This window comes from Bubalus bubalis, chromosome 11 (assembly GCF_019923935.1).
Source record: "Bubalus bubalis isolate 160015118507 breed Murrah chromosome 11, NDDB_SH_1, whole genome shotgun sequence".
NCBI classification, from domain to species: Eukaryota; Metazoa; Chordata; class Mammalia; order Artiodactyla; family Bovidae; genus Bubalus; species Bubalus bubalis.
In genome coordinates, this window is record NC_059167.1 from 65,797,547 (window position 1) to 65,824,819 (window position 27,273).

The 27,273-nt window shown below is 49.6% G+C and overlaps 1 protein-coding gene and 1 long non-coding RNA gene across 3 annotated transcripts; one reads left to right on the plus strand and one right to left on the minus strand.

The window, feature by feature from the left end:
- Nucleotides 1-1,230: 1,230 nt before the first annotated feature.
- On the plus strand, nucleotides 1,231-24,178 carry PLA2G4D (phospholipase A2 group IVD). 2 transcript variants are annotated; one of them, XM_044925180.2, is made up of 20 exons: nucleotides 1,231-1,409; nucleotides 6,034-6,106; nucleotides 6,302-6,438; nucleotides 7,009-7,140; nucleotides 7,823-7,863; nucleotides 8,241-8,283; nucleotides 9,582-9,636; nucleotides 9,943-10,073; nucleotides 11,008-11,118; nucleotides 11,248-11,285; nucleotides 11,465-11,600; nucleotides 11,928-12,064; nucleotides 13,682-13,904; nucleotides 19,041-19,158; nucleotides 19,487-19,624; nucleotides 19,855-19,962; nucleotides 20,094-20,285; nucleotides 20,555-20,721; nucleotides 21,395-21,581; nucleotides 23,149-24,178. In XM_044925180.2, the coding sequence occupies exons 1-20, from the start codon at nucleotides 1,365-1,367 to the stop codon at nucleotides 23,373-23,375; spliced, it is 2,439 nt and encodes an 812-aa protein (XP_044781115.2). In that variant the 5' UTR covers nucleotides 1,231-1,364; the 3' UTR covers nucleotides 23,376-24,178. The 2 variants fall into 2 exon arrangements, with proteins under 2 accessions (XP_044781115.2, XP_044781116.2); XM_044925181.2 differs by lacking the exons at nucleotides 1,231-1,409; nucleotides 6,034-6,106; nucleotides 6,302-6,438; nucleotides 7,009-7,140 and adding an exon at nucleotides 7,392-7,651.
- On the minus strand, nucleotides 6,034-7,156 carry LOC123328103. The gene is made up of 2 exons (XR_006542874.1): nucleotides 7,026-7,156; nucleotides 6,034-6,346 (listed from the first exon to the last, which is right to left on the minus strand). It is a non-coding gene; the product is annotated as an uncharacterized LOC123328103 (long non-coding RNA).
- Nucleotides 24,179-27,273: the final 3,095 nt, after the last annotated feature.

The following is a 27,273-nucleotide window of genomic DNA, read 5'->3' on the forward strand; positions in this document are numbered from 1 at the left end:
TTTTTTCTGTAATATTCGTAATCTAAGAGTTTTCTGGTTGGTCTCTTACCTTTACTACAAAGCTTACCATTGAATTTTAACAGAAATTCCTCTAAACTCCTAGTGAAACCATTGGGTGCCCTTTAGGGGGCTCCCAAGAACTCTAGTACCACAGTCCTTTATGTCTCAGAGTAGAGAAAAATTCAGCGAGAGACAAAGTGATAGATAAGAACAACTTATTAGAAGAGGGGCTTCCCAGGTTGCTCAGTGGTTAAAGAATCTGCTTGCCAATGCAGGAGACATAAGAGATGCGGCTTCGATCCCTGGGTCGGGAACATCTCCTGGAGAAGGAAATGGTGACCCACTCCAGGATTCTTGCCTGGGAAATCCCATGGACAGAGGAGCTTGGTGGGCTACAGTCCATGGGGTCACAGAGAGTCAGACACGACTAAGCATGCATGCCCATGTTAGAATAGGACCCTTACAAGGCTTACAGGCAAGCAGATGAGAGATGATGCCCTGGTGAACTGAGTGGGCTACAGTTTCACATTCAAAGGAAAAGTGGGGAGGGAGAGAACACCATTTTATTCCTCATTCTTAAATAGATGTCATACTTTCATCATCAGCTGCTCCTCCAGGTTGAGCAGGGGAGTTTTCTTGTCCCTCCCTTTCCTGTTCCTAGCTAGGTCCACAAGTTATTGTATTTTAGGCATGCAGAACAGAAAGCATGTCCTAGAGGTCATTAACTTACTGAGCTCACTGGGCAGGATGTAGGTCTCATTCCACCATTGTTTTATTGTTTGGGGGCCTGCCTTGTGCTTCTGCCTCCTGGTTTTGTTCCTAAGCAAGCCTGCTTGCTTTTGTGGTTAAGCAAAGCTGCTTTCTTGAGTAATCTTTAATTTACAGGGGTCTCCCATATTTTTTCTACTTACAATCCCCTAGAGGAGTGAATTGTCACTAGAACCAGCTGCATGGAAGGGTAAGAGGTCTAGGACCAGAGTCCAGAGCCCCCTGCAGCTAGGTTGCCAGAGTCTGCTCAGTGCCTGCCTCTGGGGCTGCCCTCTTGTTACTCCTAGGCTCCTGGCTGCTTGCTTGCCCCCTCTCTGGTATCCTGACACTCCAGGTCTGGAAGGGATGCTTCACCTGCAGGTTCTGGAGCCCTGCCAGAAGTTTCTGGAGAAGAGAGTTGACTCAGCCTCCGGAGGAAGAGGAGAAGATGCTGGGCTGAGGGAGTGACCTGGAGGTGGGGCCCGGGCTCCCTATAGAATCATTGCTCCTTGAGGCTGGCAGGTTCACAGTCAGTCCCATCCCATTGGAGCAGTCGCTGCCAGCCAGCCAGGGAGCTGGCATCTTGGCTGGGCCTGGAGTGGAGCCAAAGTGTCGGCATGGAGAGATTGACACCTAGGGGACCACCTGGCCATCCTCACCAGGTAATAACGCCACCGAGCCTATTGGCATCACTCAGGGCAGGGCTTGGAGCCAGGGTGCCTCTAAAGAGCCTGACACAGCTGAAACAAAGGTGATTCTGGTCTCTGGGGAGGGGCTGGGTCCCAGACCTGGCATCTCTGCCTAGGCAGAGGATGAAGGAGGAAGGCAGAAGGTGAGGGAATCTGTGTTTAGGGATAATGAGTGGGTGGGATGGGTGATTAACAGCCATAGAAGTAAGCCCAAGGAGACCAGAGTCCACCATGATCGACCAGGCAGCAGCCCCTTAGAGCCCCACCCCTTCCTTCCTCCGAAGGCTCACACACCACATCAGAGAACACACTGGCTGTGTGTCACAGAAGGAGACCCCACCAGGTCCGCAGCCTACTACTGCAGGCAGCGGGCTTCCTGGATCCAGCCAGAACCCAGGAACCACCTGTGCATCTCAGGAGATATGCTAAATCCCCACCCTCAAATTATTTGCCAGGCCCGAGAGCTATGAGGCTGCAACCAGGCCAAAGAGGCCTACAAACTGCTTGCTGTCACCCTGCTAGGTGCTTTCCCTCAATCTTTGCCACAGACCCAGGTCAGAAGGACTGGCTCCTCAGGTCTCCCTTGCTGCCCCAGAAAGTGGCCATGAAGGATGCCAAGATCACTGTCCAGGGGCATTTATCTCATTCAAGAGCTGGCCAGGCTTCTGGAGCTTGGCCCTGAGATCCAGACCTGAGTTGCAGCTAGGTAAGCAGCTCTAGCCTGATGCTCCTGAAGATTTGTTTGGAGCAGGCCAGGCACCAGGGACTCCTGGACAAGACAGAGGGACACCTGCCGTCCCAGCCCATGTCAGCCTGAGATCTGGAGGACCCTTCCCAAGCCAGACATTAGTGGAAATGCCCTGATGTGGGCTAAGGGGGACTCATGGCTGCAGGAGCAGGAAGGTGGAGGGGCTGGGCTCCAATAGGAGCCTGAGCCCCAGGACCCAGCAGTGGAAGTGTCTGAAGCATCCCCTTTCCTCCTCATCTCCCTGGAGAAGGCTGGACATCCTTTTCTTCCACCCTTGCCTTCTCTGGGCCCAGCCCAGTGGGCAAAACTGGCTCATAGGCCCTGGGAGCCTACCAACACACCTGGGAAGCGTCTTATTTGACAGTCCTGGGATTGGCTGAATCCCCAAGGCCTTCAAGTTGGCTCCAGGGGCAGGCAAGCCTCAGCGGCTGCCCCACCCCACCTCTTACCTGGTGGAAGGGGAAACTGGGGCCTGCCTTGGCAGCAGAAGTGTGGCTGGTGGGGCAGGCTGGGGCATCCAGGACTTGCTCTGGGATGGGCCAATTGTGTGGTTCCGGAGCAACATCTCAGCCTGATTCAGAAGGTTCAGGGCTGGAATCTGTGGCTGCAGCTCCCACTCCGGGTCTCTCCAGCCTCCCATAGGCAGGTTACTGGGTGCCAGCAGGGAGAAAAGGTGGCCTGCTCATTTGTCTCTCCCAGCTGAAGACCTCATTGTCATAGGTCCTCTGGACCCCGGTCTGGGGACTCCAGCGCCCCTCAGTCTCCCTTGAGCAGGGCCAGCACTGAGCCATGGAGGAGGCCCTGGGGTCACCGTGCAGGGGGAGAGAGGGTGTCTAGGACTCTCAAAAAGGAGGCACTCCCAGGATGCTACAGGAAGCTGGGCTGGGGGACCCTACAGGAGACCCTCCACGAACGTCCATTGTCAGTCTTTAGTGAACAAAGTAGTCCAGGAGGGAGGGTCTTTAAACAAGGAAGGTGAAGCCCCAGAACCCTTGAGAGAAAAGACTTCTATTAGTTAACATGTTAGTTGGCTCAATAACCCTATTTGTCTAAAACAAATCTATGAAATTCTAACATTTAGATATCCACAGGGTAGAGGGAGAAATCTGGATGGTTTTACAAAGAGGCAAAGTCCTAAGAACCTTCTTACGGATTGTGAGCTCTGGCCCTGAAGGCCTGGGTTTGAATCCAAACTATGTCACTTGCTTACCAGGGGCTTCCCCTGTAGCTTGGTCAGTAAAGAAACTGCCTGCAGAGCAGGAGACCCAGGTTCAATCCCTGGGTCATGAAGATCCCCTGGAGAAGGAAATGGCAACCCACTCCAGTATTCTTGCCTAGAGAACCCCATGGACAGAGGAGCCTGGTGAGCTACCTACGGTCCATGGGGTTGCAAGAGTCAGACACGACTTAGTGACAAAATCACCATGTCACTTACCATCTCTGTGACCTAGGGCAAGTCAACCTTGCTGAGTCTCAATCCTCTCATCTGTGAAATGAGAGAACTATCTTACAAACTGTTGGGACAATAAACTGAGTTTGAATATGTAGTATGCTTAGTATAGCACCTAGAAACATAAACATAACAAGTACTTAATAAATAGTAATAGTAATAAGAACAATTGTCTAGAAACTGCTTACTTTTTTGCTAAGCATTCTACAGGCCTTAACACATTGAGCCTGAAAACACTGTGTCAGGTTGATACTGTTATTAGTCTCACTACAATGAGGAAACAGAGGCACCGGGGAGTTTAGTGACTTGTCCTGGGTCACACAGCAATCAAGCAATTTAGATCCAGACAATCTAGCTGGACACCTGCCTTGACCAATCTGTTCTCCGACCCCAGCAATGACCAGTCATTGTAGTGACGGTCACAGCCCATCCTCCAGATGCTATATTAGAGACACTCTTAGAGGTGAAGAGAATGGAGTTTCACCCTAGGAAAGAGATCCTCTGGGGAATGGTGGGCTTTCTGAGGTTGAGAGGTTCTCAGTGACCAGAGAGGAAAATGGGCAGCAACATCCAAATTGCGCAGGGTGGCTGTCTGGAAAGCAAGCAATTGGGATGCTTCTTAGTAGCCCCAAGTGGCTTTAGAGCAGCCCACAGGCTGTGGCCCTGAGAACTGGGGGGCCTGGGGCTGCCTCTGCCTCTCCCCAGCATGGAGTGGGCTTTGGAGCACAACTCCTCACAGGAACCAAGGTTCCAGCCTGCACCTTCTCTGTGGTGGATGGCGATGGAATTGGTGTGGGGAGGAAATGGAGCCAGGTGCCTAAAAAGTCACTAAATCACTGTCAATTACAACCTCTGGCTTATGGCCTGTGGATGTCACTGCTGCCACTAATCCCCAAGAAGGGAGAAACCAGTCTATCTTGCTGGGAGGGTCACGTGTGCTCTGCCAGAGAGCTGACTAGGGTGACAAAGACATTCAGCCAGAAGCCACAGGACAGGGAGAATTGAGGACCAAGGGGCACAAGCCTGATTGACTTTGCTGTGGCCCATTGTCCTTTAAGCCTCTCTGTGGGGCATGGAGAGCCTGTTCTGTGGACGCTGAGTCAGCCTTGGGCAGGGAGCACCCATGCAGGGCAGAGACGATTCCTGTCAGGAGCCAAGACTGTCGGATCACATGCACAGAAGCGGGACTGGCGGTGGGAGGGTACAGCACAGGAAAGAGCTTTGGTTTCATCACAGCGCTGTCTCCTGACCCTGCAAGCACAGTGTCCCCTCTGCCTCAGATGGCAGGGTCTTATCATAAGAAATGTGTGCAGGGTGCCCAGGAAAAACTACCCAGAGGGGCCTCAGGAAGAACAGAAACCCGGTGGCCCCCTAAATGCCAGCAGTGTCAAGGACCTCAGCGGTAGGGGTTTGAGGATACGCACCCCCCCCCCACCCTGTCCCTGGGCAGGACTCAGCCACACCCCACCTGCCCTCTGCTTTTCTTCCTGCCACCTACTTCTGCTCATCTTCTTGGTCCCTCAGAGCTTCTGCCCTTTCAGTTTCTTTTCCCATCTCATTAGGCTTGTCTGTGGGCTGATATGGCCTCACCATCATCTTAATTGGAACAGGAACTGGCAACCCACTCCAGCATTCGTGTCTGGAGAATTTCATGAACAGAAGAGCCTGGCGGGCTAAGGTCCATGGGGTCACAAACAGTCAGACACAACCGAGCGACTAACACACGTCGTCTTAATACATTTTGCCCCCTGCACACAGTTAACAGCCTGATGCTCTTGGAATTTCCCAATTCACATCCAAGAAAGGGTTTGTACCTGAGGCCATGAGGGAGCACTGGGCTCCTGGGGCTCAGCCTCCTGGAGTCACATGCCCACTTCCTTTCCAGAGGGCTGGGGGGACAGTGGGCAGCCGGGTCACATGCTTCACCAAGGGGCTGCCCTCCTGGGAGCTCTGGGGATGGCTGACCCCAAACTGACATGTCCAGTAAGGTGGGCATCCCCTGGCCCTTCGTTTCTTGCACTCTTCCCTATACTGTGCAATCCTGCCCCTGAAGGGAAGGGTTCCCACAAATTCTACCCCCTTTGAGGTCTGCCATTCTCTGACAGCCACAGCCCCAAGGGCTGCTAAGTCACTTCATTTGTGTCTGACTCTGTGCAAGTCCATAGACGGCAGCCCACCAAGCTCCCCTGTCCCTGGGATTCTCCAGGCAAGAACACTGGAGTGGGTTGCCATTTCCTTCTCCAATGCATGAAAGTGAAAAGTGAAAGTGAAGTCACGGGCAGTGGTAGGCCAAGGCTGTTTGGCCCTGCAATGCCTGGCAGCATCAGTAAGCATCTCAGGTACTGATCAGTGGGGCTCGTGCCTGAGCAGGAGGGACTCAGTGGTCTGTTTCTCTCCAGAGGGAGGCCTCTACCTGCTGGCGGCTCACCGTGAAGGTCCTGGAGGCACGGGGCCTGGGCTGGGCTGACCTGTGTGAGTAACTGTGAACTGGGCTCTAGGGAGGTGGGGTTGACTGGGTCCTAAGGGAAAGACCCAGGCAAGTGCCTAGAGGCTGGATTGGGCTGGGCTGCCCAGAGTGGCTGCAGGGATCTTGGGAGGAACCTGGTGAGGCTCCTGGAGAGTGATGTGAGGAATTCTGTCTCACAACGGCTCCCTTGATGTTGGCAGTGAGCGAGGCAGACCCCTATGTGGTCCTACAGATGCCAACCACACCTGGAACGAAGTTTAAGACCAAAACAGTTACCAACTCCAGTCATCCTGTGTGGAACGAGACCTTCACTTTCCTGATCCAGGGTCAGGTCAAGGTAAAGGTCAGAGTATCCTTGGCCACCCACCTGAGGACAGGTTGTACCACATACACGAATATTTTGGGGTGGAGCACACCTTTCTGTGGGGCTCAGGCAGAGACCCTGGGGAATGGGGTGTCTGTGCGCTCCAGCCTGGATGTGCTGTATGCGAGAGGATATGTGAACGGCAGGGTGATGGTCCTCCCGAAGCCAGTGTGTGGAGTGGAGGCATAAGAGCCCTCCTGACTGGGTTGTTTGAGGTTAAATGAGATCACACATGGAAGACTCCCAGTAAGTGCCTGGGACCTACTGTGCCTTAGGGAACCAGCAAAGCAGGCATGGAACTGGGATGGGGGAAACTCTTTAAAGAATTTAATTTCTTATAAAAACAAAAATTAACAGGGCTAAGTTAAGAACTTTGCTGATTTCCTTTAACCACTTTCAGGCTTTACCTATATTTTTATTTTGAAGTAAAAAGCGTGGAGGCATAATAATCTTTTCTTGCCCTCGGCATCGAGTGAGGGCTCAACAGTTGTGAGCCACACTATGAGTTAATAATGTGCTAAGTTGCTGTTCTCGGGTCCCTAGAATGTTTTGGAGCTGACCCTCTATGATGAGGACACAGTCACGCAGGATGACGCCTGGTTCAAGGTTCTCTATGATGTCTCTGAAGTCCTCCCTGGCAGGCTGCTCCGGAAGACCTTCTCCCTGCGCGCCCAGGTGGGTGGGGGTCCCTACCGGCCCCACCTCTCAGCTCCAGGCTGAGGAGGTTGCGTAGTTTCTCCTGTCTATTGGGATGCTGCCAGGCCCTTCCCGGAGATTTTTGCATTTTAATAGGAAAGGAGAGGCTTAACTTGACTATTATCAGCTGAATCATTTAATGAAGGATTCTAGTCTTCTACAGGGAAGGAAGGATTCTAGTCTTCTATAGGGAAGGAAGGTTTGGGATGATGTGAAAACTTCCTCATGTGCCACAAACACAGCTGGGTCTGCCCAGCTCGTCAGGGGGTGCAGGCTCATCACTCCTGCTCACTGCTCTGACCCTCCCAAGGCCTGCGTGATGGTCTGTGCTCCTTCTGCAGCAGGCAAAGCCTGGAGGCGTGGAAAGCAGAGTTCTGGGGTTGGTCCCCCTTGAGAGGAAGATGAAAAGGACCCTTGGCATCTTCAAGCCTCTTTAGGCTTGTGTCCCTCGTCTTCCCCTTCAGCCTTGCCAGCTGTGGAACCTGAGCAGGTAGCCCATTTTTCCCTAAGACTCAATTTCCTCATCTGTAAAATGGGAGCTGTTGTAACACCATGCCTCCCTTGGAGGCAGCTTGAGATGATGACACGATACACATAAAGGAGCTGTGCCAACTCCAAAGACACGGGGGCATGTTGGCAACTGGTTCATCTTTAATTCCAGGGACCGGAGGAGCTGGACGTGGAGTTCCTGATTGAGAAAATGTGAGTGCTACCACCCAGCCTAGGGAGTGTCTCAGGACAAGGCTGTCCTGAGGAAAATATCCTCGATTCAGATCTTCCCATTGGTCTTTCCAGTCTAGATGTGTTGTTCCTCATCTCCCACCCCTGCCAGTCAGGGTGGGGGGACCCTATTAGAGAAATGAAATGAGGAAGGCTGTATTTTCTCTGCCTCACTCTCCTCCTCCCTCCCCGCCTTTAGCGCTTCAGAAGCATCTCCCCACACCCTGAAGAATCATATCCAGGACTCCTTGTCACTCAAGGAGGCCCCATCCGGGTGCAGCCTGAGGTGGGAGGGGGTCGTCACTGCAGGAAGCCTTGGTCTTTGCAAGGCCGCACTCTGGATGGTTTGATTTTTCCAGGTCAGACCGCCCGGAAAACCTCATCACCAACAACGTGCTTGTGGTAACCACCTTCCCCACACCTGTGTGGGAACAGGAAGCAAGGAGGCTGAGGGAGGGACCCCAGAACAGACACCAGGGTAGAGGTGGAGGGTAGGGGTTGGGGGTGGGCCAGAAGGGGTGAGGCGAGGACAGGACTTTGCAGTGAGACTGCCTGGCCTTCCTGCTGGGTGGTCACCTGGGGCTGCAGGGCTTGGAGGGGCCTAAAGGGCACTTGGAGAGAGGGGAGGCCGAGGCTCTGCTAAGAGGAGTTCTGAGGGAGCTTTCAGGGAATTTTAGGCCGATGGTGTTTAGTCATGTGTAATGAGTTCATAGTTATTAGCCCTGAAGGTGGCAAGGAGGACTGGCAGGCCAAGCCAGGCTCAGGCTGTGAAAATTCAGGTAATGAGCCTGAGAGCCTTTCCAGTGTGGCATGCTTCCAAGCTGGGAGCCCTGAGATAGAGTCAGGGGTCAACCAGCTCCTCCCCGGGACCTTGGAGGGTCCTAGTCAGCTCTCCTAAAATACAGCAAGCTCACAGAGCTGCAGTGGACAGGAATGGGGTGGTGAGTGATGATTAGAAACTTTCTACTCAAAGCAAAGCTCCCAACAGGCAATACAGCCCTGACCTGGGAGCCAGGCCAGGCCCTGCTTGTGGTGAGTCAGGCCACTGGAGTTCAGAATTGAAGTGGGCACCCACCCTCGGGGTCCTACGAGTGTCTGTTTGATGGGCTAGTATTACTTTTTCAAATACCCTGTAAAGAGCCACACCTGAGGCAGCTGTCTTTCATCTGAGGTGATGGAGCCCAGTGACATGCTGTCAATGTAGCAGTTCTACAAGAGAGGCCAGTGGGCTGTGGGCTCCAGCTGGCAGGCATTACAGAGAGAACGCAGCAGACTCCCTTGGCAAGGCAGTCAACTGGAGGACAGTCAGGAGACGTTTCAGTGGCTAAAATGTTAAGGTTTTGTTTCTCTGACCCAGTCCATCATCCTGTGGACTGGCAGGTTGCATAATACTATTTGGGAGCAGTTATAATAGAATGCCTCCTCCAGGTTGAGTCTGCGGAGAAAGAGAAGAAAGAACTGGGCCTGAGGGCTGGGGGCACTTTCAGAGATGTCAGAAGTTTGGCAAATGTAGGAGGCTGGGTGGAGATGGGGCTTTCCTGGCTGCTCCGGGACCAGAGGTAGGGTGAGAGGTCTCTGCATCCGGTTCCACTTCTGGTTCTGGATGCAGTGGATTTGGGATAGTGGGGCTCAGGGGGTGAGGTTGAGGGGACCTCAGCTTCCCCTGCAGAGTCCCCTGTCCACAATGTGGTCTGCCCCAGGCCCGAGAGCTGTCACACCTGGATGTCCATGTTGTCAGCACAGCTGTGGCTACAGGTGAGACAAGGTCTGGCCTCCACCTGGAATGTAGGGGGTGGATGGGGGTGGCTGGGGAACCTGCAGAGCAGGAGGTTTCCCACACAGCACAAGGGCAACGGGGCTCCTCTGGGCATTAGAGTCGTCCCCTGAACAGAAGGTGGGAGTCCCATGGGGGTTTTGGGCAGAGCTCTTTCCAGAATGCTGTTCGCCCTGGTCCAGCCACTTGGCCTCCCCATATCTGGGGCAGTACTGCTGGTTTCCTGGATCCTAGTTGGGGTTCTGGGTTTTTGTTTCCTTGTGCTAGTCTGTCCTCTCTCTCCCTAGATCAGGATGAGCTGGAGCTGGTGCTGAAGGGCTCATATGAGGACACGCAGACATCTGCCCTGGGCACAGCCTCTGCCTTCTGCTTCCACTATATGGCAGCCCAAGAGGCTGAGCTGAGTGTGTGCCTGAGGGTAGGTCTTGGCTCTGGAGTTACCTTCCAACCCCAGCCTTGGGCCAGCTCCAGCTGCTGCAGGCCTCTTTCTGGCCATCCCCCTGCCAAGGTCAGGCCCCTGTGGCCTTATCAGCCTCCCCCAGTTAGGCACTATGCCCTTGGCACACAAGGAGGATGGCCAACGACCTAGGTTGGGCATGGGGGCTGTGCCATGTCAGTCTTTGTTTAAAGTCTTTAATGGCTCCTCCAACAATGCTCTTAGAATAAAATCCCATGTCTGTGTCCACAGGCCCTGCATAACCTGGCCCCTACACACCTCTGCGGACTCGTTTTCTTCCATGTGTCCCTCATTCATGATGCTCCAGCCATGTTTGTCTCTTCTTGTTTTTCCAGCACCCCAAGTGCTTTCCCTGTCCCCCCTGTGTCTCTTTCCAAGGCTGTCTACTCCTCTTCTTCCTTGTCTACTTCCTCCTCCTCCTGCTCACTTAGATCTCAGCTCAAACAGCACCTCTCCAGAGGCCCTCCTTGATCCTCCCATCTTAACTAGACTTCACATAGCTCTTTGGTTACTCTGTCACATCACACTACTTATTTCCTTTACGATACTTAGTAACATCAGTTTGTTACCTGTTCCTTTGTAGATTCATGCATATGATTCAGTTAGAATAATAAATAACTCTTAGCCATTGATATACTAAAAAATATAAGCTATTATAATTATTATTGATTGAATAATAATTGAAGTATGGTTGGTTTACAATATTGTGCTAGTTTCAGGTATGTAGCAAAATAATTCGTTAGCTGTTATTTGTGCAATTATAATTACAATAATTATAAATATTGTAATTATTTTTCTATTATCGGAGTGGGGCTTATATCTGTCTGGATCACTGTCTAGATACACAGTAAGGATTTGTTGAGTAAATGAATGAATGAACAAAGTTTTCTTCCAGAGCTCTATAAGCAGTGGCTGGAACTCAGGCCACCCAGCTGGGCACCTCACTGTGCCCCTGAGGTCCTTGGCCATGGGGAAGGAGGTGACCATTGACGTGCCTGCTACAAACGTAAGTGGCCTCGGCTAGATGGGAAGTGTCAGTGAGAACAAAGACGGGGGAGCCAAAGCCCCCAGGGGGTACCCACTCTCCCCTCAGGGTCTAGAACAATCTGAGTAGGGTCTCTTGCTCTGATTTCAGGCCCCAGGAGTGAAGCTGCAGCTCAAAGCTGAGAGCTGGTAAGGGCCATTCACATACGTGGAAGACCGGGGTAGTCACAGGAGTCGGGGAGAGTGGTATAAAGAATAGCCTTGGGAGTTGGGAGCAGGGAGTTTATTCGGCAGTCACTGTGGGCTTCACCAACCAGTGGCTGAGCTATGCAGGTGCCCCCTGACCCTTGACTCCTATACCGCCCCAGCCCTGAGGAGCTGGCTGTACGTCTGGGCTTTGATCTGAGTGTGGAGGAAAGAGACTTCCTGAGCAGGAGGAAGCAGGTGGTGGCCAAGGCCCTGAAGCAGGTCTTGCAGCTGGATGGAGACCTGCAGGAAGATGAGGTTTGTGGGGTAGAGGGACGTGGGTGCAGATAACTTGTACTGGCCCTAAGGGACTTCCTGACTGCTATGCCCTCTCCAGATACTTGAGTCACAGAGACTGGGGGATGGCCATGTGAGGGAGAGATATTGGGCGTGGGGAAGCTCTCTTTGGGGACACTCTCTTTGGGGACCTGTCCAGGGCTGAGAGCTATTACTTGTTGGGGAGAAGCAGGTGCTGGCTCTAATCCTGAACACTTTAGGCCCTGCCCACTAGGTCCCATCCCTGGGGGCAGGGGGCCACTCCACCCCTGTCCTTGTTAACCCAACCTGTGTCTGTGTGCAACCCAGGTCCCTGTAATAGGCATCATGGCCACAGGAGGAGGCGCCCGGGCCATGACCTCTCTCTATGGCCAACTGTTGGCCTTGCAGAAGCTAGGCCTTCTGGACTGTGTGACCTACTTCAGTGGCATCTCAGGCTCTACATGGTGAGGGCCCTGGGGACTTGGAAGAGCAGAGATGATCAGGCTCCAGGGGGATATGGAGAGGACATCAATGGGACCCTTTTTGTGGGGAAGCCAAGTGGTATGGGCTGATGGGTGCCAAATGGCTTTCTCAAAAGGGAGGAAATAGACAATCAGAGGTCCTGCCATGAGTGAGCAATGGCAGGACATCCATTCCATGCTACTGAATATGCGTAGGTTGGCTGATCTGGAAAGAGCTGGCTTTGAGTTTCTGCAACACTACTTACTGACTAAGTGACTCTGAGCAACTTATTTCCTCTGATTCTCAGTTGACTCATATCCGAAATGGGGGTAATAATAGCACAAACACCATAGGATTAGAGTGGGACAGCCCAAGTTGAAGCACTTAACATATCTGACACATATCAGGAACTCCTAATTGGTAGCTCTTTTTCCTTTAATGGTTGTTACCTCATTTTATCCTCACAACACTCTATGCTGTAGTCTTCCTTATTGTCCCTATTGTTGTTCAGTAGGTCAGTCATGTCCAACTATTTGGACTCCATGAACTGCAGCATGCCAGGCTCCCTGTCCTTCACTATGTCCCAGAGTTTGCTCAAACTCGTGTCCATTGAGTCCGTGATGCCATCCAACCATCCCATCCTCTGTCATCTCCTCCTCCTCCTGCCTTCAACCTTTCCCAGCATCAGGGTCTTTTCTAATGAGTCGGCTCTTCGAATCAGGTGGCCAAAGTATTGAAACTTCATCTTCAGCATCAGTCCTTCCAATGAATATTCAGGGTTGATTTCCTTTAGGACTGACTGGTTTGATCTCCTTGCTGTCCAAGGGACTCTCAAGAGTCTTCTCCAGCACCACATTTTGAAGGCATCAATTCTTCAGCGCTCAGCCTTTTTTATCATCCAGCTCTCACAACCCTATAGTATAGATGATAAAATGTAGGTCACAAGATGTTATTTTACCTAAAGGTAGCATTGCCTCCTGATACCCCACTCTGAGAAGTGAGACTTCTCACTGTTGGAGAGTCATTCCTTTGAGTCTTATTGAAATGTGACTTTAAGGAGTAAAAGATGAGTAAACTCCTCAGAGGAGTTTAGGTGACAGCTGTTGACAAGCAGTGTCTTAAAGGCTTCAGGACAGACATATAAAGAAAGGAGCAGGGCCTATAGCTGTGCTGCCCAATACAGCAGCCACCAGCTACACGTGGTTACTGATCACATGAAATGTGGCTAGTCCAAATTGAGATGTGTTATAAAATGTGCAGCGAGTTTTGAAAAACAGTTTGAAAAAATATAAATTTATATTAATTTAAATATTGATTACATGCTGTAATGATAATGTTTAGATACTGAATTAAATGAAATATACTGTTAAAATTAATTTTTTCAGGTCTCTTTTTACTTTTTAAAACTGTGGTCACTAGGAAAATGTAAATTACATATGTGGCTCACACTCTATATTGGACAGTGCCAACCAAGGAGAGAAAACCCTGAGACAGCTCCCAGACCGGCAGGGTTTGGTGGCAGGAACCACATGTTGGGAGAAGTCAGAGAATGGAAATTGGAGTTGCAGCAACCATGCTGAGCCTCAGTCTCCTACCGTAATGATCCTTTGTTTTCTCAGGACAATGGCCCATCTGTATGGGGACCCTGAGTGGTCGCAGAAGGACCTCAAGGGACCCATCAGTCATGTCCGGGAGCACCTGGCCAAGAGTAAGCTGGAGACCTTCTCTCCCGAGTGCCTGGCGACCTACCACCGGGAGCTGGAGCAGCGGGCTGAGCAGGGCCGCACCACGACTTTTGTGGACCTGTGGGGTCTGGTGCTGGAGTTGATGCTGCACGGTCAGGTAGGGCACCTGTGCATGTGAGGGGGAGGGTGTGTGCACTGGTGGGGCAGGGGCAGCCCTGCAGCTAGCTGAGGCCCATGTGCCTTTCCTGTTGGGAAAGAAAGGCCAGTACATTGTTGAAGGATATGGGAACAGCCATACCTCTGTACCTCAGTGTCTGCCAACTCTGGAATGCTGACTTTTTGAGTCAGGTTAGTCTTCAATTAATTACCATGAAACAGAAATTTCTGGATCTTCCAAGAGCTCGGGACCAGTTAGTGCCAAAGTCATTAAGCATTGTGTTTGAGTCAGTGAGATTTTTGGAACAGCTTTTTATTTATACTGTAATATGAAATGTATTCTTCTTCACTTCATGGTAGTGTTAAAAGCATACACTGTGGGGCCAGATTTCCTAGATTCTAATTCTAGGGCCTCTTACTAGCTATGTTTCCTTAGGCAAGTTACTTGACCTCTCTGTGCCTCAGTTTTCTCATATGTACAATGAGAATGAGAAGAGTACTTACCTTACAGGGTGGTTCTGAGCACTATTGTTGCCTTGGCATAGGGTAAGCATTCAGTTCAGTTCAGTTCAGTCGCTCAGTTGTGTCCAACTCCTTGCGACCCCATGAATTGCAGCACGCCAGGCTGTAAGCACGGAGAAGGCAATGGCACCCCACTCCAGTACTCTTGCTTGGAAAATCCCATGGATGGAGGAGCCTGGTAGACTGCAGTCCATGGGGTCGCGAAGAGTTGGACATGACTGAGTGACTTCACTTTCACTTTTCACTTTCATGCATTGGAGAAGGAAATGGCACCCCACTCCAGTGTTCTCGCCTGGAGAATCCCAGGGACGTGGGAGCCTGGTGGGCTGCCATCTATGGGGTCGCACAGAGTCGGACAGGACTGAAGCGACTTAGCAGCAGCAGCAGGCTGTAAGCATTGCTGCTGCGAAGTTGCTTCAGTCGTGTCCGACTCTGTGCGACCCCATAGACAGCAGCCCACCAGGCTCCGCCATCCCTGGGATTCTCCAGGCAAGAACACTGGAATGGGTTGCCATTTCCTTCTCCAATGCATGAAAGTGAAAAGTGAAAGTGAAGTCGCTCAGTCATGTCCAACTCTTCGCGACCCCATGGACTGCAGTCTACCAGGCTCCTCCATCCATGGGATTTTCCTGGCAAGAGTACTGGAGTGGGGTGCCATTGCCTTCTCCGGTAAGCATTAAGTGTCAGCAAATCTATTTCTTTACTGTGATCCTAACACCATTAAGACAAAACTGAGCATATAAAAATTTTTTATACCTTGCTTCTTTAAAAAAAGAAAAAGAAAAGCTTAGTAAGTCAACTTCTGGATCTTATATTAACTGATACAATGATTAAAATCAGGATTCTTTTTTTTTCTCCAAAAAAATATTGTGAAATTGTTTTTTTGTTGTTTTACCCCTTATAGTTTCTTTTAAAGCTTTTGAAGTGACTAAAACACAAAAAGTATTTTAATATGTGTAACAAAAAAGTACTATCAAATATATTAGCAGGGGAAAGATTCTTACCTTTCTTATCTTTGGATATCAAGCATTTGACCAAAAATGATTATTATGGTCCAAAGGACCATAAAAGGACCAAAAAGTGAATTTGTTTTCAATTTTTTCTTTAAATTTTTGTTCTTGTTGGCAAGCAAAATGCTATTTGGAAATTACCAACCGTTCTTATTTTTTATTAGTTAAAATATTTATTATAAAATCCTAATAAGTGTTTTTTACAATAATTTTCAGACCTAAGAAAATACATAAAGCATAAAGAATAATATAAGGAATATGCAGGATCTCACTAATCAGCCTAAGACATGAAATGTTACAGAAAAAGCCAAAGCTCCCTGTGGACCCCCCTCCAGCCCCATTTCCCTCCCACCCCCAGAGTGAACCACCATCCTGAATTTATTATCACATACATATCTGTAACCTGTATACTTTATATTATACATAACATACATCTTACAAACGTTTATACTTTCTTAGATCCACCTTTATTACATATACTTATATTAAAATATATATATCCTTAAGGAAAATGTAATATTAATTTCACAATGGTTTTATACAAGTCTTGTACCCATGTGTTCAAGATTCTCTAAGCCTTGAAAATACATACCCAGTAGTGGAAGTGTTAGGCCATTGGGTAGTGTATCTTCAACTTTTCTAAGCTATTGCCAAATTGTTCTCCAAAAGGGTGGTGTTAATTCACATTCTCACTACCAGTGTATTATAGTTTCTTTTTCTCTACATGATCTTCACACTTTTAAATGTTTGTCCATTTTATGGGCGTGAAAGGAAATTTTATTGTAGCTTTCCATTTCTTTGACTTTTAATAAGGCAACATTTTCATTTGTCATTGGAGCTTGCTCTTGCATTGATTATCTACTCAAATCCTTTTCTATTTAATGCACCTTTTAAATATTATTTTATAGGAATTCCTTATAAATTCAGGATATTAATCATTATCAGTCCTAATAGACTTTGATGCAGAGTTTCAATATAGTCCAATGTGTCATTCTTTTCCTTTATGGTTTGTACTTTTAGAGCTTCCCTGAGAAATCTTTTCCTCCCCTAAAGTTATGAAATATCTTTCTGTATATTCTTACATGAGTTTTATATCTTTCTTTTTCACAGTTAGGGCTTTAATCTACCCAGAATTTATCTTCAGGTATTATGTGAGTAGGAATTCGGTGTTGTTTTTTTCCACATGGATAGCAGACTTCCCCAGTATCACGTGTTATCCCCACTGATCTACATTGCTGCGTCTGTCATGTGTCAGCATGAAGCTACAGTAACTCACACATTCGTGGGACTTTTCCTGTGCACTTTATTCCATTCTGAAGTGAAGTGAAGTCGCTCAGTTGTGTCCAACTCTTTGCGACCCCATGGACTGTAACCTACCAGGCTCCATCCATGGGATTTTCCAGGCAAGAATACTGGAGTGGGTTGCCATTTCCTTCTCCAGAGGATCTTCCTGACCCAGGGATCGAACCCGGGTCTCCCACATTGCAGGCAGACGCTTTACCATCTGAGCCAACAGGGAAGCCCCTTATTCCATTCTAATGGGACTCAATCTTGATCCTGGTGCCAATCCTGCACTGGTTTAGTAACTACCTTTGTGATAAATGTCAGTTTCTGATTGGGCAAATTTATCCCCACCTTGGATCTCAGAATTATCTTGGCTACTTTTGGTGCTTTGCCTTTCTATATACATAATAGCCAGCTCAGTCTCGTGATATATATTGTTGGGATTTTTGTTGAAATGGCATGGAACTTATAAAATCAACATAATTACTTGAAACATTTTTATTTTATTACCATATCCTATGTACTCTTTGGCTCTACTGTTTAAGCTCATGTTTGGTTTTGAGGGTGCAGTGTTTTATTAACTGCCTTTTCTGTCTGGTGTCAACAATTAATTACTATAGGTAGGGAAAGCTTGTTTTAACAGCTCGCTTTTTGAGGTACTAGAAAGTGAAGTTTGATCCTAGGCTATAAAGAAGACATATTTAATTACCATTTGATCCTCCAGAAATGACTTAATGCATGGTTTTATGTAGTTTGTAGTCATTTTTAAAAAGACAAACTTAATTAGTCTTTTTATTATTGCTCACAAGAATAAAAATCCTTGTGGTGTTATTGAATGACAGTGCACCCCTTAGAATGAGCACCCATGCAGTTTTGAAAATTTTGTCCCAGTATGAGTGCTTTTTGAATATTTTCTTCTTTTCCTTAGTCATCATGCTTTATCTCTTAAAGCTCACCTTGATTGTGTGCTTTTTAAAATAATTCTTTTTTAATTATTTTATTTGTACTTATGTATCTTTATCTGTGACTGCGCTGGGTCTTCATTGCTTTGTGCAGGCTTTCTCTAGGTGTGGCGAGGGGGGCTTCTCTTTGTTGCAGGGCATGGGCTTCTCATTGCAGTGGCTTCTCTTGTCTCCGAGCACATGCTCTAGATGCGCGGGCTTCAGTAGTTGCGGCCCTAGAGCTCATGGGCTTCAGTCAGAGGGCTGTGGGGATAGGGAAGCTCATGGGGTGTGCTGAGGCTTTGTCCTCGGTGCAAGAGCAGGACTCCTCGTTGATTGGGCTGGGCTAGATACACACCTGGCTGATCATCAGAATCACCTGGGAAGATTTACAAAAGCCAAATTCCTAAGTGGCTTCTGCTGATTCTCAGAAGAGACCCAGTAATCTGTATTTCTCACACATTCTGAGTAAATCTGATGATAGAGGTAGATACAACAGGGTGGGAACCTCTTAGGTGTAGCTGCTGAGGACAACCTTCAGCCTTACAGCTCTGAAAGCCTGAGAGATGGTGTGTTCATGGTACATGTACCAATCCACAAGAAACAGCCCAGGGCTTGTGGTGGCAGGATCCTTCCCCAGGTGGGGCTCCAGGCAGCCACCACCAACACCCTTGCTGAGGCTTGAGATGAGTCATATTTGCATCTTGGTCTGGGATAGAGGGAGACCCTTCTGTACTGCTAGAATTCAGTGAGTCTCATTGGAGGTCTCCCCAATAGGCAAGCCACAATCCTTGCCAGAGTTCTGTTGGAGGGAAAAGTAGAAGCAGAAGGCAAGGATAAAGAGTGGGGTACAACTTGTACTGTGCAAAACAGGGACAGAGGAGGTGAGGGGAGGTGAGGATGTCAGGAGTGTGTTTGGGAGGGGCTAAAAGTTGAACTGTGTTCAGGTTTACCTAGAAGGGCCAGCCCCTGGCAAAGCTAACAATGCACACTGAAGGAGGATTCCTGAGTCCTTTGCAGAAAGCTCTGCGTGTGTGTGAGTGGGTGTGTGTGTGTCAGAGAGAGACAGAGGATCCTTGGCCCCTCCACCCTCTATCTCATAAAGATGGGCCACTGGCACCATAGGATACAGGGATGGCTGTCACTGTTGACACTGTGGTCCTTGTGATTGGCACTCTGCAGGTATGCAGCTCTCAACCTGCAAGGCCCTACATGGCAACCCTGAATGTGGGGCTGGTCAAACAAAGGGGCAGGAGTGGGAATTGCATCATGTGCCCACCCATGTCACCTAGACCCCCAGGCTCTTCCCCCCAGCCTGTACCCACACCCTGTCTCCAGGGTGCTCCCAACCTCACTTTGGCCCTCATGCCTGCATTCCAGGTGGTGGATCAGAAGCTGTCAGGACAGAGAGCTGCACTGGAGCGGGGCCAGAACCCTCTGCCCCTCTACTTGAGCCTCAGTGTCAAAGAGAACAGTCTGCAGACCCTGGACTTCAAGGGTACCATTCTCAGTCCCATCCATTGCGTCCTCCAATACACACACACATGCTCATGATGCACAGATGGCCCACGTCCTGGAAGGATGGTGGTGCAGATGGGCTGATGGGTCAGGCGGCAGAGCTCTCCATCTAGGGCAAGGGCTGTGGTGGCTGAGGATGTAGACAAAAGGCTGAGTTGGGGGGGTGGGTGGGGTTCAGCTCAAGAGTCAGTCAGGCCGGCAGGAGGCTGAGGCCTGCTGGGGGGCTGTGTCTTTGGCCCTTGTCAGATCTGCCCTTCCTCCCAAGCCCATTGTCCTCTCTTTCCTGCCTCTCGCTCCTGCCCCCTCAGAGTGGGTCGAGTTCTCTCCCTACGAGGTCGGGTTCCTGAAGTATGGAGCCTTTGTCCCTCCTGAGCTCTTCGGCTCTGAGTTCTTCATGGGGCGGCTGATGAAGAGGCTCCCAGAGTCCCGGATCTGCTTTCTGGAAGGTGAGGGGTTGTCACTCTGAAGGCCCCCGACGTCCCTTGGCCAGGCCTCTCTGATCATAACCCCTGTGCCCAGGTATGGGCAGAGCCCCTAGTGAGGGCGGATATTGGGTTGTGGGGAAGGGCCTTGTGGGGGCAGCCTGTTTCCCACTCCTTCTCCATCCATACCCAAGGGTGGGGACTATTGGGGGGCAGAGTGCTGAGGCTGACTCTCTTGGGGATTTGGCCTGCAGGTATCTGGAGCAACATTTTCTCCCTGAACTTGCTGGATGCCTGGTATGACCTCACCAGCTCTGATGACACCTGGAAGCAGCACATCCGGGACAAGATCAGGGACCTGGGTAAGGAGCCTGGAGTGAGGCTGCTTCCCCTTCTGATGCTGCAGGGTCGGGATGGGAGCACAGTCAGGATCAGGCAGGGCCAGGCATTTCCAAGCCCGTCATTGGACCAACATCTATTTCTCTGGGCTCAGAGGTGTCCCCTGCCTCCTCGGGGACCTCCTCATGGCCAGAGACCTTGTGGATGCAGCCCGGAACAGCACTGGCCCAGATGTTTAAAGGCCTCTTGACAAGCCGACCACTCTACCAGCACAGCTCCAACTTCCTCCAGGGCCTCCAGATGCATAAGGACTACTATGCCCAGAAAGACTTCACCACCTGGGCAGGTAAGGGCCAATGCCATGTGTCTCCCGGTAACAAGGTTTGGCTCCCAGGTGGAGATAGACCATGGCTGGGGCTACCAGGGGTCTTGGGTCCCAGCATCCACTTCTGGGGCGTGGCTTGGAGAAGGTCTTGCCAAAGGCTCAGATGACATGCATTCAGGGACTGACACAGAGGTAAGAAGGGGATGTGGAGGCAAATGCAGGATGAAGCAGGAGAGTGGTTGGTCTGTGTTGGAGTGGCTGCCCCTGACTATTGCTGCCTCCCCCATCAGACTGCAGGCCAGACTCCTCTCCCAACCAGCTGACCCCGCAGGAGCCCCAGCTCTGCCTGGTGGATGCCGGCTACTTCATCAACACCAGCTGTCCTGCCATGTTCCGGCCAGGCCGCAGGCTGGACCTCATAATCTCCTTCGACTACTCTCTATCCTCGCCCTTTGAGGTACTGCTGGTTGTCCCATGGGAACCCCAGACCCTCTGCCCAGCCAGGCCACACTCCAGCGGAGAGCAGAGGGCCTCTGACCCAGACTTTCTATGTTGCCAAGGAGAGGGAGAGGTGACAGGCTTTGACCCACAGGCTCCTGCCAGGGTGGGAAAGGGTTGTGGAAGAGCTGGGGCCCTGGGCTCCCAGGAATGGTAGACAGAGGGTGGGGGTGGGAGGAAGCTCATCATGCCCGCCCCCAAGAGGAAGCGCTGGACAGAGGTGAGAGGAAAGCCTGGCCTGTCCACATCCATCCCCCTGGGTCTCCCCCGGGGATGATCTTCTTCTCTGCAGAAGGGGGTGGGTAGGGCTGAGAGACAGAAGCCCTACAGAGGCTTACTTGAGGCTCTGAGAGTGAATAAGCCAGAACAGCAATCCCAAATGGGGATGGGGGTGCTAGGACTGTACCCCACCTAAATATTCTAGCCAAACAATACTACAGACCGCCTGGATCCTTCGCCTCCCTCTGAGGCACCACTTAGCTTGACTAGGCCATGAGGAGGACAAAACCAGGTTGCCCTGAGCAGTCTGTTTGGGCTGGAGCTATACTAGCATTTTCTAGAGTGCTGACATAGGATGACCCGGATGACCCGGAAGTAATCAGTGCTCTCTCTGGGTCCCCCTGCCCCACCAGGTGCTGCAGCAGACGGAGCTGGACTTCCGGGCCCGGGGCCTGCCGTTCCCCCGCGTGGAGCCCAGCCCCAAGGACCGACGCCAGCCCCGGGAGTGCCATCTCTTCTCAGACCCCGCCTGCCCCGACGCCCCTGTCGTGCTGCACTTCCCACTGGTCAACGCCTCCTTCAAGGACCACTCGGCCCCCGGTGAGGCAGCCCCACCCCTGCTTACTAACAGCCTGGCAGTCTGCTCCTCACAGGCACTGACCTGGGCTCTCCTGTGCCCCTGTGGCCAGCAGAGGGAGAGAGTCTTTTTTTTTTTTTTTGGAGAGAGTCTTAAGCTTGTCCAACCCAGTGTGGGACATGGCAGAACCCTGGCCTTTGGTGCATGCCCAGATCCCTGCAAAGTCACTGGGCTGCCCTTCTCTTTGTCATGACCCCAGGCTCAGTTGGCCTCTGCTACCCTACCCCTGGGCTCTGCTTTCTATTCTGTGGGCCAGGTGGGAGGGGCCAGAGCAGAATGTGGGAATCCCCACACTGTCACCTCCACAACTGCTACCAGTTGAAGGATTTTCTAATGGTCCCCCAGGTTGGACAGCTAGGAAAGAGAGACCCCGGTCCCCTCTCTCTTAGATTCCCCTAAGCCTGCCTAGGGTCACAGTTGGCCTCTCTATCATTCTACTGCAGCCCTTTCTGGGGTCCTTTCTGAGGGAACTGAGCCTCTACTCCAGGGTGCCTGAAATCTGAACTCTAATCACAGTCCCTCCAACCCTTGCCTCCCACCAAATGGTCAGAGTTTTATGACCTTTTGATGGGAAAGTCAAATTCTGCATTTGTACATGTTTTTGGCTTTCTATTAACAGTTCCCGCCATAATTCTGAAACTTCCAGCTTCACTCTTTTTTAAAAACATTTTTTATTTATTTGGCTGTGCCAGGTCTTAGCTGTGGCTTGTGGGATCTAGTTCTCTGACCAGGGATCAAACCCATGCCCCCAGCATTAGGAGCAAGGAATCTTAGCCACTGGAAGCCAAGGAAGTCCCCCGGATTTACTCTTTTCATTTTGTTTTTTATAATTTTTATTTATTTGTGACTGTGCTGGGTCTTCGTTGCTGCACAGGCTTTTCTCTAGTTGTGGCCAACAGGAGCTGCTACTCTGTAGTTGCCATGCTCGGGCCTCTCATTGCGGTAGTTTCTTTTGCTCTGAAGCATGGGCCTTTCAGTTGTTGTGGTGCATGGGCTTAGTTACTCAAAAGCATGTGGAATCTTCCCTGACCGGGAATCGAACCCATGTCCACTACATAGGCAGGCAGATTCTTTACCACTGAGCCAGGAGGGAAGCCCCAGCTTTACTCTTAATGTGCTCAGTCTGTATCTTGGAATTCTCTTTCTTTCTCAGCAAAGAGTATTTCTTGCAAAGCAAAAACCTTTTGGTTTTCAGATGTTCGTTTCCATCATGAATTCTAAGAAACCATTCACTAACCTAATGGACTTTGTTTTTCTGCTGCTTTCAACTTATCCCTGAGGCTGAGGTGGGTACCAGGGGGTGGAAGACATGCAATGCTGTGAGGAAGTGTGGGGAGCAGCGCACGCTTTATATCTCAAAATAGCATCCTGCCACTCACAGAGTTCTGGGCAGAGGACACAGGGCTGGGAGGAAAGCATGGAGCCCCTTCAGTGGGGAGCAGCTCAGCCCTGAGCCCAGCCTCCAGGAACAGTCCTGCCAGCTGTGGAGGCCCCGGTCCCTGTCCTTAACTCCCTCCCACCCCCGGGCAGGTGTCCAGCGTGGGTCTGCAGAACTCTCGGCCGGCCAGATAGATCTCACTGGGGTCACCTCGCCCTATTCCACGTTCAACATGACCTACAAGGAGGAAGACTTCAACCGCCTGGTGCAGCTCAGTGACTACAATGTACGGAGCAGCCAGAACACCATCCTGCAGGCCTTGAGGACCGTTCTGAAGCACCGGGCCCCAGAGGCCAGGCCTCCAAGGGTGCAGACTTGAGACTTCTCAGGGGCCCTGGGTTTTGAGGGCCTCACTGACCCCTCCAGTGGCCAGGGGCTCAGCCCACCTACAGTGGGCACAGCCCTTGTGGGGCTGAAGTTCCTGGGTTCTCTCAGGCCTGCATCCCATCCAGAGTTCTCCCTTACCTTCAGAGCTGGTTTCAGAGGAGCTGAAAGCAAACTCCTCACCAGGCCACTGAGAGGAACAGCTGGTCCAACCAGACATTCACAGGCAGTGCTTCTCATGCCTGAACAGCATGGATTTGAAGTGCAAGCTGGAGGTGCCAGACCAGGGTGGGGATGGCAGGGTATGGGCCCGCCTGAGGAGTGGATCTGGGTATCAGGAATCACAGTCCATCCTGACAGGCTTCTGTTACTGCCTTCGTTCCTCCTCCTCCTCCTCAGTGTAAACTATTTCAAAGCACCATTACTGAGATATGATCCACATGCCATATAATTCATCCATCTAAAGTATGCATCCAATGGCTTTTACTATATACTGGGTTGGTCAAAAAGTTCATCCAAATTTTTCTATAACATCTTATGGGAAATCCCAAACATTTTGGCTGCCCCAATATTAAGAAACTGCAATCAATTTTAGAACATTTTCATTAACCCCAAAGAAACCCATTACCTCTTAACTGTCAACCTCAAACCACCCCCACTCCAGCCCTAGGCAACCTCTAATCTGTTTCCTGTTTCTTTTAGATTTGCTTAAACACTTCATATAAATGGAATCATACAATATAAATGGAATCATACAGTATGAATGGAATCATACAATATGAATCATACAGTCATACATATGTGGCCTCTCGTGTCTGTTTTCTTTCAGCAAAATATTTTCAAGATTTGTCCATGTTGTAGCAGATGTCAGAACTTCATCCCTTTTATGGTTGTACAATACTCCGTTGTGTAGAAATACCACACTTTATTCATGGGTTGATGGACATTTGGATTGTTTCTACTTTTCTGGTTATTATAAATAATGCTGCTGTGAACATTCATATACAGTTTTTTTGTGTGGACAAAGTTTTTCATTCTCCTGCATATATACCTAGGAGTGAAGTTGGGTCTTATGGTAATTTTCTGTTTAATCTTTTGAGGAACGGCCAGACCATTTTCCAAAGTAGCTGCACCATTTTGCATTCCTGTCAGCATTGTATGAGGATTCTGCTTTCTTCACACCTTTGCCAACTCTTGTCATTGTCTGTCTTTTATTTGTTATTATAACTATCCTAGTGAATGTGAGGTAGTATCTTGTGTGCATTTTTGTAGTGTCAACATTAAGAATTTTTTCACATACTTTTTGGCCTTTTGTATATCTTCTTTAGAGAAATATCTATTTGGATCTTTTCCCCATTTTAATTGTTGTCTCTGTTGGATTGGAAAAATTCTTTATGTGTTCTCTCATTTGATGTAGGATTTGCAAAGTTTTTCTCCCAGTCCATGGGTTGTCTTTTCACTTTTTTGAAGATACCCTCTGAAGCACAGAAGTTTTGGATTTGGGTCATTTCCAGATTATTTTCTTTTACTGCTTGTGCTTTTGGTGTCATATTTAAAAAGCCATTGCCTAATCCAAGGTCATGAAGATTTACACCTACGTTTTCTTCTAATGGTTTTATAGGTTTTGCTTTTACATTTAGGTCTCTGATCTATTTTGAGTTAACATTTGTCTGTGTGAAGTTCAATTTCCATTCCTTTGCATATCCAGTGGATATCCAATTCTTCCAAAACCATTTGTTGAAAAGGCTGTTCTTTTCCCATTGTATTGTCTTGACATCTTTGTTGAAAACAAATTAGCTACAAATGTGAGGGTTTATTTCTGGATTCTGATTTCATTTTATGGATCTGTTTGTCTATCTTTATGCTGATATCATACTGCCTTGATTACTGTAGCTTTGTAGCAAGTCTTTTGTGAGTCCTATGACTTTGTTCTTCCTTTTCAAGATTGTACTGGTTATTCAGGGTCCCTTGAATTTCCATATGAATATTAGGATTAGCCTGTCAATTTGTATAAAGCAAATAGCTGAGATTTTAATGGAAGGGAAGGAGACGGCTTTTACAAGAGGAAAAGGAAGTTGGGAGGGCTTGAGTAAACAGAGTCCATGACTTTTCATTGACTAAGTCTTTTCCAGGAAAGAAAGAGTCTTTCTTCTTCCTGTTGGGCTCTCCTATTACTGGAGAGCAAGCCTGAGAGCTCCCTTGTCTGGCCTCCTGACTCTGAGGTTTCTGTTTATCAATATTTTACACTGTAAATCACCTCACACAAGCCCAAATCCTACAATAAAGCCCTCCTACTTCCCACTTACCGAGACACTCCATGGTTCCCCATAGAGTATGATCTCATTGGTTGCAACAAGTACCAATAAATTCAAATGGGTTCAATTACAGTGACGTTCCTGGGGGTGTTTGGTTGGTGGGCATCAACCAGAATTAAGCAACTTGCTCAGATCACTAAACTCAGAAGTGGCAAAGCCGGAGCTGAAACTCTGGGCTTTAAAATCAATGCCAGGCTCCTAACAGCCACACCACTCTGCATATTTCGGCACTTACTTTGGAACTTGCTCTATTGTATTGTGAAGATTTAACTTGTCCTAAATGGATGTAAGAGTTGGGCTATAAAGAAGGCTGAGCACCAAAGGATTAATGCTTTCAAACTGTGGTGCTAGAGAAGACTTTTGAGAGTCCCTTGGACTGCAAGGAAATCAAACAAATCAATCCTAAAGGAAATTAACCCTGAATATTCATTGGAAGGACTGATGCTGAAGCTGAAGCTCCAATACTTTGGCTACCTGCTGAGAAGAGCCGACTCCTTGGAAAAGACCCTGATGCTGGGAAAGATTGAAGGCAGGAGAAGGGGGCAACAGAGAATGAGATGGTTGGATGGCATCACCAGCTCCAATGGACATGAGTTTGAGCAAACTCTGGGAGATGGTGAAGGACAGGGAGGCCTCGCATGCTGCAGTCCATGGGGTCTCAAAGAGTCGGATACGACTGAGTGACTGAACAGCAAAAGACGGGTTTGGCCCCTGGAATGGCCTGCCTGATGCGAGGCTTTGTTTGTCTGGGCACTTCAGCTGCTGGACAACCTTTAAGTGTGATTTGTGATGAGGTCTCTGGAACAGGCTGATATGAGTTCCCACCTCCAGAGGAAGTGAAGCTAAAGCTCCTGGAGGGCTTGGAGACTAAAGGTCAGCCATCTGGTCAGTAAGTGGTGGAGCCCCAGTAAACATTGGACACCAAAGCCTCAAGCGCCCTGGTTGGGAGTACTCTGGGCATATCGTTACACGCTGCCCAGGAGGAGCTAATGCTATTTGTGTCTCCATGAAGAGGGGACAGTTGGAAGTTCCCGATTAGCCCCTCCCAGTCTCTGCCCTGTGGTCTCTCTCTGGCTGGTTTCAATTTGTATCCTTTCACTATAAAAAAACAAACATACAAAGTGTAGAGCTTTCCTGGGTTATGTGAGTTATCTTAGCAAATGATCAAACCTGAGGGTGGTCCTGGGCCCTCCCAAATTTGTAGCCAACTGGTCTAAAGTGAGGGTGGCTCTGGGGACCCCTGAATTTGCCACTGGTGTCTAAAGTGAGGGCAGTCTTGTGGGGGCTGCTCCCTGAGACTACATAGTGAGGTAAGCTCCTCTCCAAGTAGGGTCAGAAGGCCTGGCTGTCTGGAGGACTGTGTCCCCAACCTTGCGGTCTGGCTGATTCAGGACCTATGCTCTGGAGAGTGAGAAGGGGCACAAAGAAAAAAAAAATGTTGACACTTTACTACAAATTGGCACTTGCCAAGGGCATTGGCGGGCTTCCCAGGTGTTGCTAGTGGTAAAGAATCCACCTAAGAGATGTGGGTTCAATCCCTTGGTCGGGAAGATGCCCTGGAGGAGGGCACAGTAATCC